This window comes from Alexandromys fortis, unplaced genomic scaffold (genome assembly GCF_014885135.2).
Source record: "Alexandromys fortis isolate MF-2015 unplaced genomic scaffold, M_Fortis_MF-2015_v1.1 scaffold_7, whole genome shotgun sequence".
In the NCBI taxonomy this organism is placed as follows: domain Eukaryota; kingdom Metazoa; phylum Chordata; class Mammalia; order Rodentia; family Cricetidae; genus Alexandromys; species Alexandromys fortis.
In genome coordinates, this window is record NW_026067920.1 from 9,024,473 (window position 1) to 9,041,823 (window position 17,351).

General features: G+C 53.5%; 1 protein-coding gene and 1 non-coding gene across 2 annotated transcripts; both read left to right on the plus strand.

Moving 5' to 3' along the window:
• Positions 1-970: 970 nt before the first annotated feature.
• Positions 971-16,435, plus strand: Zmiz2 (zinc finger MIZ-type containing 2). Its single transcript, XM_050140881.1, has 19 exons — positions 971-1,044; positions 7,231-7,395; positions 7,873-7,986; positions 8,064-8,178; positions 8,516-8,718; positions 8,925-9,108; positions 9,302-9,562; positions 9,764-9,943; positions 10,472-10,549; positions 10,681-10,849; positions 11,480-11,624; positions 11,698-11,908; positions 12,622-12,727; positions 12,963-13,120; positions 14,626-14,693; positions 14,994-15,062; positions 15,311-15,555; positions 15,841-16,010; positions 16,095-16,435. The coding sequence occupies exons 3-19, from the start codon at positions 7,937-7,939 to the stop codon at positions 16,215-16,217; spliced, it is 2,535 nt and encodes an 844-aa protein (XP_049996838.1). The 5' UTR covers positions 971-1,044; positions 7,231-7,395; positions 7,873-7,936; the 3' UTR covers positions 16,218-16,435.
• Positions 7,587-7,719, plus strand: LOC126501027 (small nucleolar RNA U109). The gene has a single exon (XR_007591494.1). It is a non-coding gene; the product is annotated as a small nucleolar RNA U109 (small nucleolar RNA).
• Positions 16,436-17,351: the final 916 nt, after the last annotated feature.

Consider the following 17,351-nt stretch of genomic DNA (forward strand, 5'->3'; position numbering starts at 1 on the left):
TTCCTCTGAAACTTAGGTTAAAAAAAAGTAAATACCGGGGGCTGGAGAGATGGCTCAGTGGTTAAGAGCATTGCCTGCTCTTCCAAAGGTCCTGAGTTCAATTCCCAGCAACCACATGGTGGCTCACAACCATCTGGAATGAGGTCTGGTGCCCTCTTCTGGCCTGCAGGCATACACACAAACAGACTATTGTATGCATAATAAATAAATATTTAAAAAAAAAAAGTAAATACCTTACAGGTTGTGTCTAACCTGGTACCTGGGGGCCCGCATACACATACATGTGGAAGTTTATTCCTATGAATTTCGCTCAATATATATATATATATATATATATATATATATATATAGACATTTGTTGTTGGTAAGTCTATTGCCCAGTTCCCTAGTATGAACTTTTTGACAATCTCATGTTGCAATGTCAAAAGATTCATCACACCTACCAGGTTTACAGAACGACAAAACTATCTACAGGTTTGTTTTGTTTGGCCAGACAAAAATTTAAATTCTATGTGCACGCATGTTTTGCTAGCTTGTTATGTCTTTGCACTACGTACATGCCCATGGAGAGCAGAAGAGAACACGGAATTTTCCGGAATTCAAATTATGGATGACTGTGAGCTGGGACTCGAACCTGAGGCCTCTGGAACAGCAGTCAAGCTATTAGCCACTGAGCCATCTCTCCAGCCCCTGGAACATCGTAACAGTGACTTCAACAGAGGTGAAGGAGGCAACACCCCAGGAAGAGACTATTCGGCTGTGGAGAAGGCTGTCTGGACAGGTATACGTGGTTTTCATTTTCCACGATGGGCCTCTGGGTCCCTGTCTTTAAGACGCTGTCGGCCGCCATGAAGGTCTCAGGTTCCGGAGGGACCTAGCCAGTACTCAGTCACGAACCAGCCAGACTGCCAGGCTGGGGCCAGGCCCAGGCCCAGCCTGCCCCGCCGTGACCCCGCCTCCTCCTCGGCCCCGCCCCTGCCGGCCCCGCCCCGGTGGACAGCAGCAGGAAGCGCACGGGGCTCCTCTGACGCCGCGATCGCAAAGGTGCGGAAGGGGTGCGGGGTGCAGGCCCGGCGCACGGAGCTTGCTGCGCGGCAGCCGGTCGCCGCCAGGCCCCAGCCCGGGCCCGGCCCGGCCATGCAGGCCCGCACTCGTTCCTGCCGGAGCCTACGGAACGCCGCTCGGGGCTCCGCTGCTCTGGCCTGGGGGGCGGGGCCGGCGGCGCGGCGTCATGCATATGCATGAAGAGCGCGGCGGCGGCTCCATTGTGCCCTCCGAGCGGCGGCAGCGCGATGGCGCGGGCGGCGGCGGCCCGGGGGCGGCGGGCGGCGCCGAGGGCGGGCTGAGCGCATGGAGCTGCGCGGGCCGGGGGCCGCGGCAACGGGCCGGGCCGGGCCAGGCGGAGGTGAGCGGGCTGGGAGGCGCGGGGCACCGCAGGCAAGTGCGGGCGGCGGGCGCGCAGGTGCGGCAGGTGCGGTGGCAGGTGCGGCCGGTCCCAGGCGCCGGACGAGGTTTCGCCTCGGCCCGGCTCTGCCGCCCACCTGCGGGTACCTGCCCCCTGTGCCGAGCCGTCGGGCTCTCTTACCCATCCGCTAAGCCTTTGTTGGGAATGGCCCAGGGGTGCGAATGGCCTTTGGGGGGCCTCCTGAGCGGAGGAGGCTGGTGGGCCCTCATCCCAACCTGTCGTTCCAGCTCTGAACCGGGCAGGCTCACCTTCACAGTGCGCCCCTCGGTTCCCACTTAGGTCTCTCCATCTGGGTGATGTGGGGGGGGGGCGGTTGGAAGCCGTTAGTGGCCCCAGGAGGAGCTGCGCGGCTCCTAGACTGAGGACGCTGACCTGTCAGTCCCTGGCTAGGTTTTTGACGGGAACACCCTTTTCCAAACTGAAGCTCAGGAACGAAGATTCCCTACTCTCCCCTAGATTTTTTGTTCTCCTTGTACCCTGAACACCATTCCCAGGTGCCCAGTACCCCCTCCCCCGCAAGTATCCCGTTCCCTCAAGGTATCCTGTTCTCAGCACGCAGTCCCTTTCCGACTCCATCACCTGCCCCGCTCGCCCCCCCCCCCCTTACCTCCATCCTCCCTGGGGTTCTTTTTAGTAGTTAGAGACAGTCTTTGGTGATGTCTATAACTCGTTTGTGTTATTGCAGAAAATAACACAAATAGCACCGTCACAAATGTGACCTGATCTGAGACCACGGTGAATGTGGGTAGGGTGAACACGTACTCGCCACCAAGTCCTGGCAAAGCCAGCACCAAGGGCATCCCTTGACACTTGAGAGTGGTAACAGGGGAGGGAAGCTTAACCTTACTCCCCAGGACTGACCTCAAGGGTCCTGATGTGCTCCCAGGGGGGCAGTTACAGGCTGGAGGGATAAAAAGGATAAACAGGTAGACTTCGGAGAGACAGGCCCAGCATGTTGAGGGAGCATCCTGATTACCAAGATTGATTTCTAAGGACTGAGGACATAAAGGTGGCCATATCTCCTAGAATGGCTTCCTGATCCCTGTTCTAAATATTGGAAACTGAAGTCAGGTTTTGGTTGGACTATTTATTTATCGGCATATGCTCATTCTTGAAGTCCGCACACTGAGGAAGTATTGTTGCCTTACTTACAGAGCCGGCAGGACCTCTAAGCCTTCTGGGCACTTCACTATGCTTCTTTGATACTAGGGACTGCTTCTGCCACACTTGAGACCTCCTCCCCCACCCACCCCATGTCATGTGATTTTATTGCATCGCCTTGAACTCCTCTAGGCTTAAATGATCTTCCTGCCCCAACCTCCTGAGTGGCTAAGACCACAGTTTACACACCTCACCCTTCCCTGGGACTTTAATTTCTCTGGAGTCTTTAGATCCCCGTGTCTTTTTTGTTTGTTTTGAGACAGGGTAGCCCTGGCTGTCCTGGAACTCCTGTTAGACTGGGCTGACCTTGAACTCTGAGGTCCCACCTGCCCCTGCCTCCTGAGTACCGGGTTGCACGCTGCAAGGCAGATCCCTCTTGGGATTTGAGTTGAGTTGAAGTTCTTGAGTTTGAGCCTAACCCTGGAACTTTGGAGGCACTGAGTCATGATTTGTGGGCTGTTGAAAAGGTGCAGGAATGTTGCCTGAGTTTGGGCCCCATTACTAGGTCTTGTTCTTAAGCTGCTGAGAAGGGACACTTGGGATGTGACTCAAAGCAAGTTCTCTGGAGCTCTGCCTGAAGGGAGGCATGACTTGACCTCCAGAAGACTGCTCCTAAACTGACTTGAAGTCAGAGCAGCTTTGGGGGACCTGCTTCCAGCTGCAGGTGGCACTTGGAGAATTCAGGCCTCTTTCCCAGTCCTGTCTTGGAGGTAGGAGGTGGGGTCTACATTCATAGTCTCCCTGTAGTCAGGAGCAGATCTGGAGTCCTAGGGTCCTCCTGCAAGACCTACAAGTTGAGGTGTTAATTCAGGAGTTTAGCAGGAAGTCCTCCGAGCAGAGACATGCTTAGGGGGAACTGGAAGTGTCTGTGGTCTCTGTCCACAGCAGAGAAGCATTGTGGGTGGAATTCCCCAGGCTCCTATGATGTAAAAGGCTCCTGTGGATGCCTTCCCACCCCACACCTGTCCTTTTCTCTTCTCCCCCAATTCTGTGCACTTCCTAGATGAGATCTCTCAAACTGTGGTCAGGTGTTCAGGTGTGTTAAAGATACAAGGCTCAAGACCCAGCCTGCTCTAATGACCCTGGGTGGGGCCAGCAGCCTGTCACACCAGCTAACTGGGATGCTCTGATGGTGAGTGTTACTGGTTTAGGTGACTTGAAATGAGGCAAGGGCTCACTTGCCTGCTTCCCAGCCAGCCTGGTGCCCTCCCAGTGCTTGGGACAACAGAGTGGCTCTGGCCAACCTAACCAGGTTTGGATTTGAGGGGAGGTTTGGCTGTTTCTGGTGGTGTGGTTTTGTGGTAATGTTTTTGTAATTAAAGTTGGTTTTTTTTGTTTTGTTTTTGCTTGTTTTTTGTTTTTTGAGACAGGGTTTTTCAGTGTAACAGACTTAGCTGCCCTGGCTGGCCTCAAACTCACAGAGGTCTGCCTGCCTGTGCCTTCCAAGTACTGAGATTAAAGATGTGCACACCGCTTGGCTTTTTTTTTTAATTTATTTATTTACTGAGGCAGGGTCTCACTGTGTAACCTAGGCAAGCCTTGGATTTGTGATCATTTGCCTTGGTCTCCCAGTTGCTGTGATTTTACGTAGGCACCACCACACTAGGCTAATCTAGAACTCTTTTTTTTTTTTTTTTTTTTTGGTTTTTCGAGACAGGGTTTCTCTGTGGTTTTGGAGCCTGTCCTGGAACTAGCTCTTGTAGACCAGGCTGGTCTCGAATCCGCCTGCTTCTGCCTCCTGAGTGCTGGGATTAAAGGTGTGCGCCACCACCTCCCGGCTTTAGAACTCATTTTCTTTTTTTTTTTTTTTTACTTATTTATTTATTTATTATGTATACAATGTTCTGTCTGTGTGTATGCCTGCAGGCCAGGCCAGAAGAGGGCACCAGACCTCATTACAGATGGTTGTGAGCCACCATGTGGTTGCTGGGAATTGATCTCAGGACCTTTGGAAGAGCAGGCAATGCTCTTAACCGCTGAGCCATCTCTCCAGCCCTAGAACTCATTTTCTAGACTGACCTTGACCTTCTAGTCCTCTAGCTCCCACCTCCTCAGTGCTAGGGTTATAGGCCTGGGCCACCATACCCTTGTTTAGCTGTATCCAGTTGTAAGAAATATTGCAGAGAGTCTTTGTATCTCTACCCAGTTTCCCCCAAATGGTAACATTTTGCAAAACTGTAGTACAACATCAGTCTGGGACAGCTCATTGCTACAGTTGGGAGGAACCTTCCTGTTGTGTGTTTATATTCACACCCAGCTTCCTTCTACTGAGTTACAGTCGTGGAAGATCATCCTCCCTGCCCTCCCTTTAACCCCTGGCCACTGTTAACCCGTTTACAATTTCCCTAATTTTGGCAGATAACGGACAATATAGCACCAATGATTTGCTTTTTGCACTCAGCACAGTTTCTAGGAGATTCATCTCGAATAGGTTGTAGTGTGTTAGCAGTGGTGTGTTGCCACTGGCATCTGGATTGTGGGTGTCCTACACTGATGTGACTGCCTTTGGATATAACAAATAAATATTCACATACAAGTTTTTCCACTTAAGTTGACATTTCTCTGAGTTGCTCTGTTGTACTGTGATAGCTGTAAGCTTGGATTTACAGAAATGGCCAACTTTTCCAGAGTAGCTATGCTATTTATGGTCCTTGGGTAATGTCTGTGAGGTCTAGTTTCTCCTTGCCAGCGTTTTGTGATGTCACATTTTGTCTCAGCTGTTCTTCTGCATGTACAGTGATGCCTCCTCGTGCTTTAACCTGTGTTCCTGACAAGTTGCCGAGCGCTTGTTCTTGGGTTAATTAGCATCTGTGTTCTCCTTGGAGACGTTTATTCATGTGTTTTGCTGATTTTTCTATTTGGATTTTGTTTTGCTAATTAAGATTTTTTTATATATTCTAGATGCCCCCTCATTAGGAACAGGTGGCTTGCTTTTAGCAAATCTTTCACAGAAAAGTTTTTAATTTTGATAAAGCCAAGTTTATCTTAATGGATCATGCCTTTTGGTGTCAAATCTAAGAACTTTTTCCTAGCTTAGATCCTGTAGTTCCTTTTACCTTTCTCTAAACATCTTATAGTTTTCTATCTTACATTTAAACCCAGGACCTAGTTCATTTTGATATAGGTATGAATTGGTCGTCTTTACAGTACAAGGATTCGGACCCAGACTCTGGTACATGTTCCTGTAGTTGCTCTGCCACCGACCTGCATGCGGAGTTGCCCCGTCGTTTTGTTTACAGATGGAACTCCAGCTGTTCCTGCACACTTGTTCTAGATGTCCTTCCCCCCATGGGTTACTCTGGTGCCCTGGGAGTGCTTGTGTGGCTATTTCCCCATCTTTATTCTCTTCCATTAAATTATGCTGCTTTCTATTAAAAAAATAGATCCCAATTCCTGACATCCGCCTGGTTGTTCCAGGCCCCATATGTCAGGTCTTGGGAGGAGGACTTGTCTGTTGACAAGTTCCTCTTCCCAGGATCAGGCAGTAGCTGCAGGGATGCCAACCTCTGCTGCCAAGCTGGTACATCCTGGCCTCTGCTGCCTAGGCAGGACTTGGTTTGGGAAAGGCCAGAATCAAATCTGGTTGCCTCTGGGAGTTAGGGGTCAGACTGCCATAAGTGGGGCTTTTTTGTCCCTGATGCTGGGCGTGGGAAGGATCTCCGGAAGCAGGGGCAAGTCCACAATCCCTGTCCTTACTTTCTCTTGCCTGCTCTGGGGCTGTGTGTGTAGTTTGGCTCTGCAGAGCCTCCAGGTCTGTGGTGAGCTCTGAGTGAGATCCTGGTAAGCACATAAGAATGTCTGTCCCAAGGCTGAGTGGGTGCTGGGGTATCTCTTGTTCCCCTGGACAGGAGGCTTGTGAGTGCTGAGCTGCAAGAGGGAACTCAGCAGATTTCAGCAGGTTTCAGAAGATACACATGTCAGACATAAAGCCTTACTGTGGCAGAGGGGTTCCGGACAGAAGCACCCAGCCTTACCTCAGGGTCCCCTGAGAAGTGCCTGGCATATGACTGCTGTGTCCCTCTAGTAAGACCAGGCAGAGGTAGGCATGCAGGTGGTTCAGGGTATGCGAGGACCTGAGGAAATGAGACTCTGGGAAGGGCAACAGTCTGATCCTGGGGAATGTCTGAGCCTGTTTTAAAAAGGTGCTTGGTCGTGGCAGTGTGGGAGACATGACTTTGGAAGCCTCCTGGAGCTGTGGCCACTCCTACTCAGGAGCTACATGGGAGCACAGACCTAGCACCAAAGCAGTAGACTTCCGGTGTTCCCACAGGTCCCCTGTCCACCAGCCACTGCTGCAGATTTCTGCAGATGAAGCCCGGTTGGTCCCGTCTTGTAGATGTGGTTTAACATGCTCTCACTATTGCTGAGAAACTTAGTTACATCAGGGGCCTTTGTGTCTGCGGATACCCCCCCCACACACACATACACACACCTGTTGTACTGTGTATGTCACTGCCCTGTTGGGAACTCACTAGTGTCACAGATGGGTCTGTGGGGGACAGGACTGCCTGCTTGGCCCAATACTCCACAGTCACCCACTTCCCTATGTCATCTGGGTCAGTTTGAGGATCCTATAGCCTGAAGCCCTTCTGCCCTCTTGATAGGAAAAGCCTGCCAGCCAGGAGCTGGGCTGGTGCCTGTGTCCTGCCTCAGCCGTGTTGGTTCAGCCTCCCCAAGGCCAAGCTGGTGGATGGATTGCCTTTCCACATCTGCTTCCTGACCTTGCCAGCCCCCGCCTCAAAGGACACTTTGGCTCTGCTCCCTCTCAGGTCTCTGGGCTGCCCAGGGTGGGTAAGACTTTGAGTAGGTGCTACCCTGATTGGCCTTCAGCCCTCCACTCCAGGAACCTGCAGAGGGGTTCCTGACTTTATGTGGATAGAGTATGGGAAAGGGTGTATAGAGTGTTTGAGATCAGAGCCCTCTTTCAGGGTTGGTTCAGTGGCTTAAGATGGCAGGGCCCTCGCATGCAAACATATCTGCCCCTCTTTTGTTTGCGAGTAGGAATGTATTCATAACATGCTACATTGTCAAGGAGTTCTCAGGGCTACCACCTTAGAGTAGAGGTTGAATAGTTGTATATTTCTCCCACATTAAAGGAAAAAGGAAAAAAAGATGGGAGGGCCCTTCTTAGAGTTGCTTTGCACCGTATTCTAGGCTGACATCGACCAGCCCTGCCTTTGCTCTGTCCATTGCTACTGCAAAGGACTCTTGCTCGTCTAAGCTCTTGTCCTCTCCCTCCTGTCCAGCAGCCGGAGCAGCAACTCCCAGAGAAGTTTTGGCACATCGGGCCTGTAGGCTGCTCTATCACCAATGAACCCCATGAACCCCATGAAACCTGCCCTGCCCCCTGCACCACACGGGTGAGTGTGGGCTCTGTGGCCTGCCCTAGCAAGCCCTGGGCCTTCTGACCCCGCCTTACAAGCTACTCTCTCTGTAGTGATGGTTCATTTGCATATGAGTCTGTGCCTTGGCAACAAAGTGCCACTCAGCCAGCCGGGTCACTGTCTGTGGTTACTACTGTATGGGGAGTTGGCAACGCAACTCAAAGCCAGGTGAGTATGCACCTGGGCCCAGCTACTCTAGCCCTCAGGATCTAGAGCCTTGGTAGTTGGTGCCTCTGCCATCTTAGGGCTACGGGGACTGACTGGAGCTCAGGCTGGGGCTTCCTGAGGGTCTCAAATCGCTAGGTGCCTTTCTTCTGTGTTGTCATGGGATGCCTTCCCCTGGCTGGCTCCATAGACCACCCTAGTCAGAATTGTAGACAGGTACTCTTATCATCCCAGGTCCTCCCCCACTTGTTAGGCTTCTCTTGGCATCTAACACTTCAGAGCTATGTCCTGAAGACAGTGGTTTGGCTGGTTCTCTTTGGTGACTCCCACTTCCTTGTAGGTTTTGGGGAACCCCATGGGCCCTGCAGGAAGCCCCCCTGGTGGCTCTATGATGCCTGGTGTGGCAGGTGGCAGCTCTGCCTTGACCTCCCCGCAGTGCCTGGGACAGCAGGCGTTTGCTGAAGGTGGTGCTAGCAAGGGCTACGTCCAGCAAGGCGTATATGGCCGTGGGGGCTACCCTGGAGGATCCAGCTTCACCACTGGGTAAGCAGGGCCCCTCATTTGGCCAGTGGCTTGAAGCTGTCAGCCTGGCAGGTGCTGCCAAAGGGTTGGATGTTGCCTGTTGCTTCCCCACTAACTCCAGTAGCCACAGTGGAAGGTTGAGAAAGAATGGAAGAATGGGCTCCGGAGTGCTGTGTGTCTCAGAGCAAGCTATCGTAGAGAGTGAGACAATCCTATATCACCTGCAGGTATGCAGGTGGCCCTGGAGGCCTGGCCCTCCCCTCACATGCTGCGCGGCCCTCGACAGACTTCACACAAGCAGCAGCTGCAGCTGCTATGGCTGCTGCCGCAGCCACCGCCACGGCCACGGCCACGGCCACTGTGGCTGCCCTGCAGGAGAAACAGAGCCAGGAGCTAAGCCAATATGGAGCGGTGAGGCCCCTCAAGTTCCTTCTATGCGATAGCAAGTATGGGTGGGCTTGCAGGACTTGCCACAGTGGGTTGTGGGGACAAGTATGGACTGTTGTGGGACCTCATGAAGCCAGTGGAAGAGGCACGGGAAAGGAGAGAGGGCTAGGAACCGCTGAGAGCGGGTCCGGACCGTCCCTCTTCTTTCTCCTCTCAGATGGGAACTGGACAGTCTTTTAACAGCCAGTTCCTGCAGCATGGTGGTCCCCGAGGACCCAGTGTACCCCCTGGCATGAACCCTTCTGGCATGGGAGGAATGATGGGCCCCTCTGGCCTCTCTTCCATGGCCATGAACCCTGCCCGGGCAGCAGGCATGACACCCTTGTATGCAGGACAGCGACTGCCTCAACATGGGTACCCTGGGCCTCCTCAGGCCCAGCCATTACCCCGACAGGGCGTCAAGAGAGCCTATTCAGAGGTGAGTGTCTTGATTGCTCAGTGTGGGGTCCTAGATGATGAGTCCCTACAAAGTAGTCCCACAGTTATGATAAGGGTGGCTTCTGCTGTGAGAGAGAACTACTGTGCCTGGCAGGATCACGAAGACACCCCCCCATCTGCCAACACACACAACAAACAGCTTCCCCCAATAACTCTTTCCTTGGGCATCGCTTCTTCTCAGGTGTACCCTGGGCAGCAGTATCTACAAGGAGGCCAGTATGCAGCCAGCACTGCCCAGTATGCTCCTGGTCCTGGGCAACCCCCTGGCCCTGCCTCCTCTTACCCCGGACACAGGCTACCCCTGCAGCAGGGCATGGCCCCTTCCCTGTCTGCACCTGGCTCCACAGGACTGCACTACAAGGTAGGACTGGCTCTCATGGGCCTGTGCTGGCTTGAGTGTCGTGGGACTCAGTGGGGACCTTTCGGTAGACTGGCCAGGGAATTTAGTCAGTGTAAGAACAGCTCTCAGGGTGTCCAGTCTGATTCTGTGGTCCATACATCTATGTCTCTCTGGATATTTGGTGTAGGGAGCAGCAAGCAGACTTCCAAGCCATTGTGACAACCTCTGCATTCACTCCTTACCCATCTACCCTACACCCTGACTCCTGTTGAGCATAGGGAGGTGAGCACGCCTCACTGGGAGCCTGGGTAGGCAGAGTAGCATGATGAGGTGGAGAAGGGAAGGAAAGATGGAGCTCTTCCGACCTAAGGGCCGCTCCTGTTTCCTTAGTATTACTTTATGAAATCAGTGATGTCTCTTACAGGTTATAGGGAGTGTAGACAATGCACAGATCAGCTCCTGTGTGTGGTACAGACTCTAGGATCGGGCCTAGGGGGTTAGTGGGGGACAGGCTGGAGCCCCAGGCACACTCGGTTTTCTTTCCCACAGCCCACAGAGCAGTTCAACGGGCAGGGCGCCAGCTTCAACGGGGGCAGCATCGGCTACAGCCAGCCTGGCTTGAGTGGGGTACGGGGCTTGGCAGGGCGGATGGGCTGGGAGGCACACGAGGCGGGTGTGTGGAAAGAGGGGTGCTCCGTGAGCAGACTGCCCTCCTACTCTGCCATTCTGCTTTGACTGTTTATGCTCAACCTCTACAGCCTTCCCGTTCCATCCCTGGTTACCCCAGCTCTCCACTGCCGGGGAACCCCACACCACCCATGACGCCCAGCAGCAATGTTCCCTACATGTCCCCAAGCCAGGAAGTCAAGTCTCCTTTCCTGCCTGACCTCAAGCCAGGCCTCAGCTCTTTGCACCCGTCACCCTCTGGTGAGTGTTTAAGGACAACAGCCAACATGATACTTGGGTGGCTGGGTAATCAGGACTCAGAGAGTCCTACAGGGAAAGCCTAAGGCCCAGCTTCATACAAAGCAGAATAGTTATATATCAGGCCCCTGCAAAAGCCAACATCCTGCCGGGCAATGGTGGAACACACCTTTAATCCCTGTACTTGGGAACCAGAGGCAGGCAGATCTCTGTGAGTTCGAGGCCAGCCTGGTCTACAGAACTACACAGGTCAGGGCTACACAGAGAAACCCTGTCTCGAAGAACAAATAAATAAATAAATAAATAAATAAATAGCTAACTTCCTAAAACTTTCCATTGAACCATAGGGCGATGGCAGGTGGCCCCGTTTGAACGTGCTTTCTAGGTTGGGCGCATGTCCTGTGTCTGTTCAGAATGTGATCCAGACTGCTAGATGGCTGAGGCAGGACAGAACATGCTGACTGGGGGCCCACTTTGAGTAGGGACACTAGGAGCCCAGTGTGGGGGCATCACAGAGTCCTCTTGAGAGTTTCTGACAGGGGTTAGGTTAGGATTTGGGGCTCTAGGTATAGAAGTGTTCTTTGGGGCCTTGGAAGGGTACCAGACTCATGGCCAGCATACCTCTGCCTGCAGGAAGTGGTCCTTGTGATGAGTTGCGCCTGACCTTCCCAGTTCGAGATGGGGTGGTCCTGGAACCCTTCCGCCTGCAGCACAACCTGGCTGTGAGCAACCATGTCTTCCAGCTCCGAGACTCTGTCTACAAGACCCTGATGCTGAGGTGAGTCCTGCTACCATCCTGCCCCTGGGCCCCGGCTGTACGGTGTGGGCTCCTGTCATCCTCTTCCCTCTAGGCCTGACCTGGAGCTGCAGTTCAAATGCTACCACCATGAGGACCGACAGATGAACACCAACTGGCCAGCGTCTGTGCAGGTCAGCGTCAACGCCACACCCCTCAGCATCGAGCGTGGAGACAACAAGACTTCGCACAAGCCCCTCTACCTGAAGCACGTGTGCCAGCCAGGCCGCAACACGATCCAGATCACTGTTACCGCCTGCTGCTGCGTGGGTAGCCTGCGGGGCTGTGGGTTGGGTCTGTCAGGGTTCAGGCTGGGGCCTGCAGAGACCACCCAGACCATCAGCTCTCCTGTGGGCTTGGGAGCTTGTCAGGGAGGGTCTTTGTCCTTGAAGAACAGGTGTTGCTTCTCACATCTGCCCTTTCAGAAAAGGGAGCCAGTAAATCCACCCCGTTTCCCAGTTAGATTGCATTGGACAGATTTAATGCTCATGTTAGTTATATCAGAAAGCCAAGCGCAGGAAGCTCATGGGAGATGTGCCTGCCGCCTGCCCTGGCCTGGGCCTCACCAGGTTCCAGTGGACAGGATCCTCAGTAACCTTGAGCTCCTGGAGATAGGGTGGCTCAGATACCATGTCATGTCAGGAGAGTGGGTGTGACAAGCAGGAGACTGTGCCAGGGACTTGAGGCGATTGTGTTTTGACAGAGGAGAAAACTAGACAGTGGTTGGAGCCAAGTGCCCTGCAGAGCATGAGATAGTGCATTGTGGCTGAAGCTCAGAGATGTAGGAAAGCCCCTACCTATGTGGCAGCACTTAGGAGGGCCTCGCTGTCAGGAAAGTAGCTGGCCTGGCTTCTGTCCATGCTAGGCCCCATCCCTCCCTGCCTGACACCCCTTGAATTAACTTCTAAAAACACATCCCCCTGAACCATCCGCCTCCCAGGCTCCCGCTCTACATGTAACGTCCCTCACTCTGTTGCAGTCTCACCTCTTCGTGCTGCAACTGGTGCACCGTCCGTCTGTCCGCTCTGTGCTGCAGGGCCTCCTCAAGAAGCGCCTCCTGCCAGCTGAGCACTGCATCACCAAGAGTGAGTGGTCCCTACTCCTCAGCCATCTGGGCTGTCCCAGGCTGAACCCTGCAGTGTGGCACAGAGACCATTTCCTCCTTCAGACTGGTGGTTCTGCCCAAGGAGCACTGGTTACCTCCAGGCAACTCCTTAGAGGCACTGACTGAGGAATGACTGGGTCTCTGGTTAGCACACCAGCTCACAGCCTCAGAGTGTTGGAGACTTTTACTCAAGTCCTTTCCCCTGTCAATGTCAGTAAAGCGGAACTTCAGTAGCGGCACCATCCCTGGCACCCCTGGGCCCAATGGAGAGGATGGGGTGGAGCAGACGGCTATCAAGGTGTCCCTGAAGTGCCCCATCACCTTCCGCAGGATCCAGCTCCCAGCCCGTGGTCACGACTGTCGCCACATACAGGTGCGTGGTCTGTAGCCCTCTGTTGGATTTGTCTTGAGTTTGTGGAGCAACCAGAAGACTGACTCAGTACTGAATAGCATCTAAACTAGAAACTGACCGCCGGGCGGTGGTGGCGCACGCCTTTAATCCCAGCACTCGGGAGGCAGAGGCTGGCGGATCTCTGTGAGTTTGAGACCAGCCTGGTCTACAAGAGCTAGTTCCAGGACAGGCTCCAAAACGACAGAGAAACCCTGTCTTGAAAAAAAAAAACCCAATAAATAAACAAACAAACAAACAAACAAGAAACCGAGAAAGCTGCATTAGCATTGGAAAAAAAGAACCCGTGAGCCACAGGAGGGGTCTGCTTCTGGTTTTTACCCACCTAAAACATGCACAGTACTGTCCATAGCTGTAACTAGTAAGAGCTCCAGATAAAAACATGTTTATCAGCAACTTAGAGAAAGGTTTTGTGCCTGTATCCCAGTACACACCTGTAATCCCAGCACCCACAGGACTGAAGCAGTAGGAGCTTAAAGTGAAGCCAGTCTGGGTACATAGTGAGAATCTGACTCAGATTTTTTCCTCCCCTTGAGACATGGCCTCATGTGTCCCAGCCTGGCCTCAGACTCACTTTGTAGCTGGGGATAAACCTGAATTCCTGATCTTCCTGCCTCAACCTACCAGGCTGCCAGCGTTGGGCTTGCAGACAGACATCCCTGTACTCATGCACTGGAGAAAACAATATTTTGTGCTGACACTTGAGCCTCCTCCTCTTTGGCAGATGGAATCTGAGCTCAACTGTCAGACCAAAAAGGCAGACCTTACCACGGGGGCGTGACCCTCTTGCTCCTTTGAAACATAATCACAGTTTTTTTCCTATAAAAGTATGTTTGTGACATGTAGCCCTGACTGTCCCGGAAAACTCTTTATGTAGACTAGGCTGGCCTGGAACACAGAGATTTACCTACCTCTACTTCCCAAGTTCTAGGATTAAAGATGTGTACCACCATGCCATACAGTTTTCCCTGTATTTTTGCTAGTTACTATATTCATGGGGTTCCATTTTAAAAGGTATAAGGATATGGGTACAGCCTTCTTCCTGCCCACCTTTAGAGTTCCCGTCTGCGGAAATAACCAGTGTTTGACAAGTAACTGCATGCTACATATGGTTGCATAGTGGTGTTCTGTCCTATAAACTTGCTTTTTTGGAGGTTGTGCTAGGGGTTGAATCTAGGGCTTTATGCATGCTAGGCTGACTCTGCCACTGAGCTACAGCCTTAGCCTTTTAACAACTGCCCTGAGCCAAGAGATTCCCTGTGGATACAACTTCCTGATCCTGGGGCATAGCAGTGCTGGGGAGGGCTGCTTGGGGATATCCCAAATTAGGCCTATTAGGATGCAGCTGCAGTAGAAACCTGACACCTTAAATATAAACCCAGATAAGTCACAATTTCCAGAAGACATTCGCAACAGCCCCTTTCACTGACCCATGGTAAGGAATGGCCTGTCTCCCTGTCTCTCTGCAGTGCTTTGACCTGGAGTCATACTTGCAGCTCAACTGTGAGCGGGGGACCTGGAGGTGCCCTGTGTGCAAGTAAGTCAGTCTTGTGTCTGCTGCTTCCTTAAAGGGTGGAACTTGAATTAGGGTCAGAAGTGGTCCATAGCACAGACCAGAATAGCAGAAACTACTAGGTGACAGAGCAGAACCCTACTAGGTGACTTTGCACAGTATCCCCTTACACTGGACTATCATAGTGGTCATCTAATACATGCCATGAACTCACAGGGGTCCCTTACAGAATCATCACACAGGTGACAGAGCTGGAGAAATGGTAGTGCTTATACCCAGCTGGGCTAGGCCTCCTGACCAGTCAGTCTCCTTTGCATTCTACAGTAAGACGGCCTTGCTGGAGGGTCTGGAGGTGGACCAGTACATGCTGGGTATCCTGATTTACATTCAGAAGTAAGTGGCTCTTCCTGCCTGCCACCCCTCGTCTGTGGCCACCAGAAGGTAGGCCTGGAGTAAGAGCAGTCTTCGGAGCCTCTTCCCACGGTGAAGCAGCTCCACTCCAGGCCAGGGCCACACACACACACCTGCTGAGTGTCCTGAAGATTCTGGGTGGTGTCTAAAGGGGTTTGAGTACAAGGTCTGGTTGGAAACCTGACCTCTGGGGTGGCAAGTGACCAGTGCCCATCCGCGTCCCTGCTTAGCTCAGACTATGAGGAGATCACCATCGACCCTACGTGCAGCTGGAAGCCAGTACCTGTGAAGCCTGACCTGCACATCAAGGAGGAGCCAGATGGGCCAGTGCTGAAACGCTGCCGCACTGTGAGCCCCGCCCATGTGCTCATGCCCAGTGTGATGGAGATGATCGCAGCTCTGGGCCCGGGCGCTGCCCCCTTTGCCCCTTTGCAGCCCCCTTCGGCCCCTGCCCCCAGCGACTACCCCAGCCAGGGTGAGTACAGTACACCCAGGCTTGAGCCTCAGGTGACCCTGGGAAGATGGCTTATCCTCTATAGCTCAGAATCCATGCTGAGGACGCCCATCCTTCGTATCCCGGCTGATAGGGTACTCAGTTTTCCACCCTGTCCTCTGATTTGGAGTGAGGCTTTCCATGGAAAAACTTGCGTGGACTTCTTCTGAAATGAGCTGGTCCTGTTCGGGTGTCCCCTGAAGACTCGTACAGCATACACACTGCACTTTGTTGTGGCGGGTCTCATCCCTGATCATCTTCTTGCAGGTTCCAACTTCCTGGGGCCTGGAACCTTCCCAGAATCCTTCCCATCTGCTACACCCACCACCCCAAACCTTGCCGAGTTTGCCCAGGGGCCACCTCCCATGTCCTACCAATCTGACATTCCCGGCAGCCTCCTGACTGCAGACAAGTCTGCTCCTTGCCTCCCAAGCCAGGTCAGTGCTGTGCCCAGAGGCTCGGTAAGAGTCTCCCCAGAGGGTCCTTGAGCTATTTTAACAAGTTCTTTTCTCTATCCTCAGATGGCACCAGCAGGCCACCTGGACCCAGCCCATAATCCTGGACCACCAGGATTGCACACCCCCAACCTCGGGCCCACCCCAGGCTCCCAGCTACACCATCCAAATCCTCCCTCTCCATCCTGACAGTCCCTGGGTCAACAGGGCCCATCAGTGAATTGGCCTTCAATCCTGCCATGGGCATGATGGGACCTCCCAGCATGACTGCTGGGGCAGGGGAGGCCCCAGCAACAGCTCTGGATCTGCTCCCAGAACTGACCAATCCTGACGAACTGCTCTCCTATCTGGGTCCACCCGACCTCCCCACAAACAGCAGCGATGGCCTGCTCTCGCTCTTTGAGAACAACTGATTGTCGGTTAGTCCCTGGCCTGGAGAGGACATACTCACAGATACCACCACAGCCTTCGTTTCTCACCCAGCCCCACAGGATGCCTGGCGGTTCTCCCTGAATCTCCTCATGCACATACCCTGAGCTGGGGCCAGCCCCTGTTGAACTGGAAGCAGCTCTGTGCTCCAAGGGGCCCCAGGCTAGTGGTCCTCACACCCGCCCTCCATCAAGCTCACTGCTACAGAATGGGTCTTGCGAGGTGCCCTCCAGGCCCCATCAGCTGCGTGTGTACACAGCCCTACACCCCAGACTCACGGCCTTGCACTTGTCCTTCCGCCCTGCCTGCTCCCACCCGGCCTGCATCTTGTCCAGCACTGACCCTCTGTTTCTGCTTCTCCTCAGCTGGCTGGCAAGGCTGGCTCCATACTCTTGGTCTGCAGCTCCGGTGGCTTGAGCCTGGCAGGCTCAGAAAGAAACAGAGCACCAGCCTGTGGGGGGCCTGGTGCTCTCACCCAGCTGAATGTGGTCCCGGGGTTCCCCGCTCCACCCTGAGCTTCAGGCAGAGGCTGGGGAGGGGGCAATAAAGCACAACAATGTACATAATGTAGACATGCTCACAGCTGGGAGAGGGTGGGGCCGCTGTGTAAGCCAGCATGTTCCTCTGTGGCCTGGCCTGGGCCTTCCATGTGCTGTCTGCCCCTTACTGAATGCAGACAGCTCAGGGGGAGGTAGGAGGTTCAGCCTCTTTAGGGGTGGGATTTCAGCCTCAGCTCTGTGTAAATTCTCCAGGGAGATGCTCCCCCAAGTTCCTCTTTTCTGTGAAAGTGAAGAATTAGTACAGATGTCTTTTTTAAACCACCTCATCTCCACCCTGCGGCCCACACCCAGGTGGGGGAGGCCATTGCATCTGCTGGGAAGCGCCTGGGCCTGC

Excerpts from the sequence above, each read along its gene's own strand:
- Zmiz2 (XM_050140881.1), top strand. The coding sequence starts at position 7,937 with ATGAACCCCATGAACCCCATGAAACCTGCCCTGCCCCCTGCACCACAC. Across the intron at positions 7,987-8,063 it reads CTGCCCCCTGCACCACACGG|TGATGGTTCATTTGCATATG; the intron begins GTGAGTGTGGGC and ends CTCTCTCTGTAG. Across the intron at positions 11,625-11,697 it reads TACAAGACCCTGATGCTGAG|GCCTGACCTGGAGCTGCAGT; the intron begins GTGAGTCCTGCT and ends TCTTCCCTCTAG.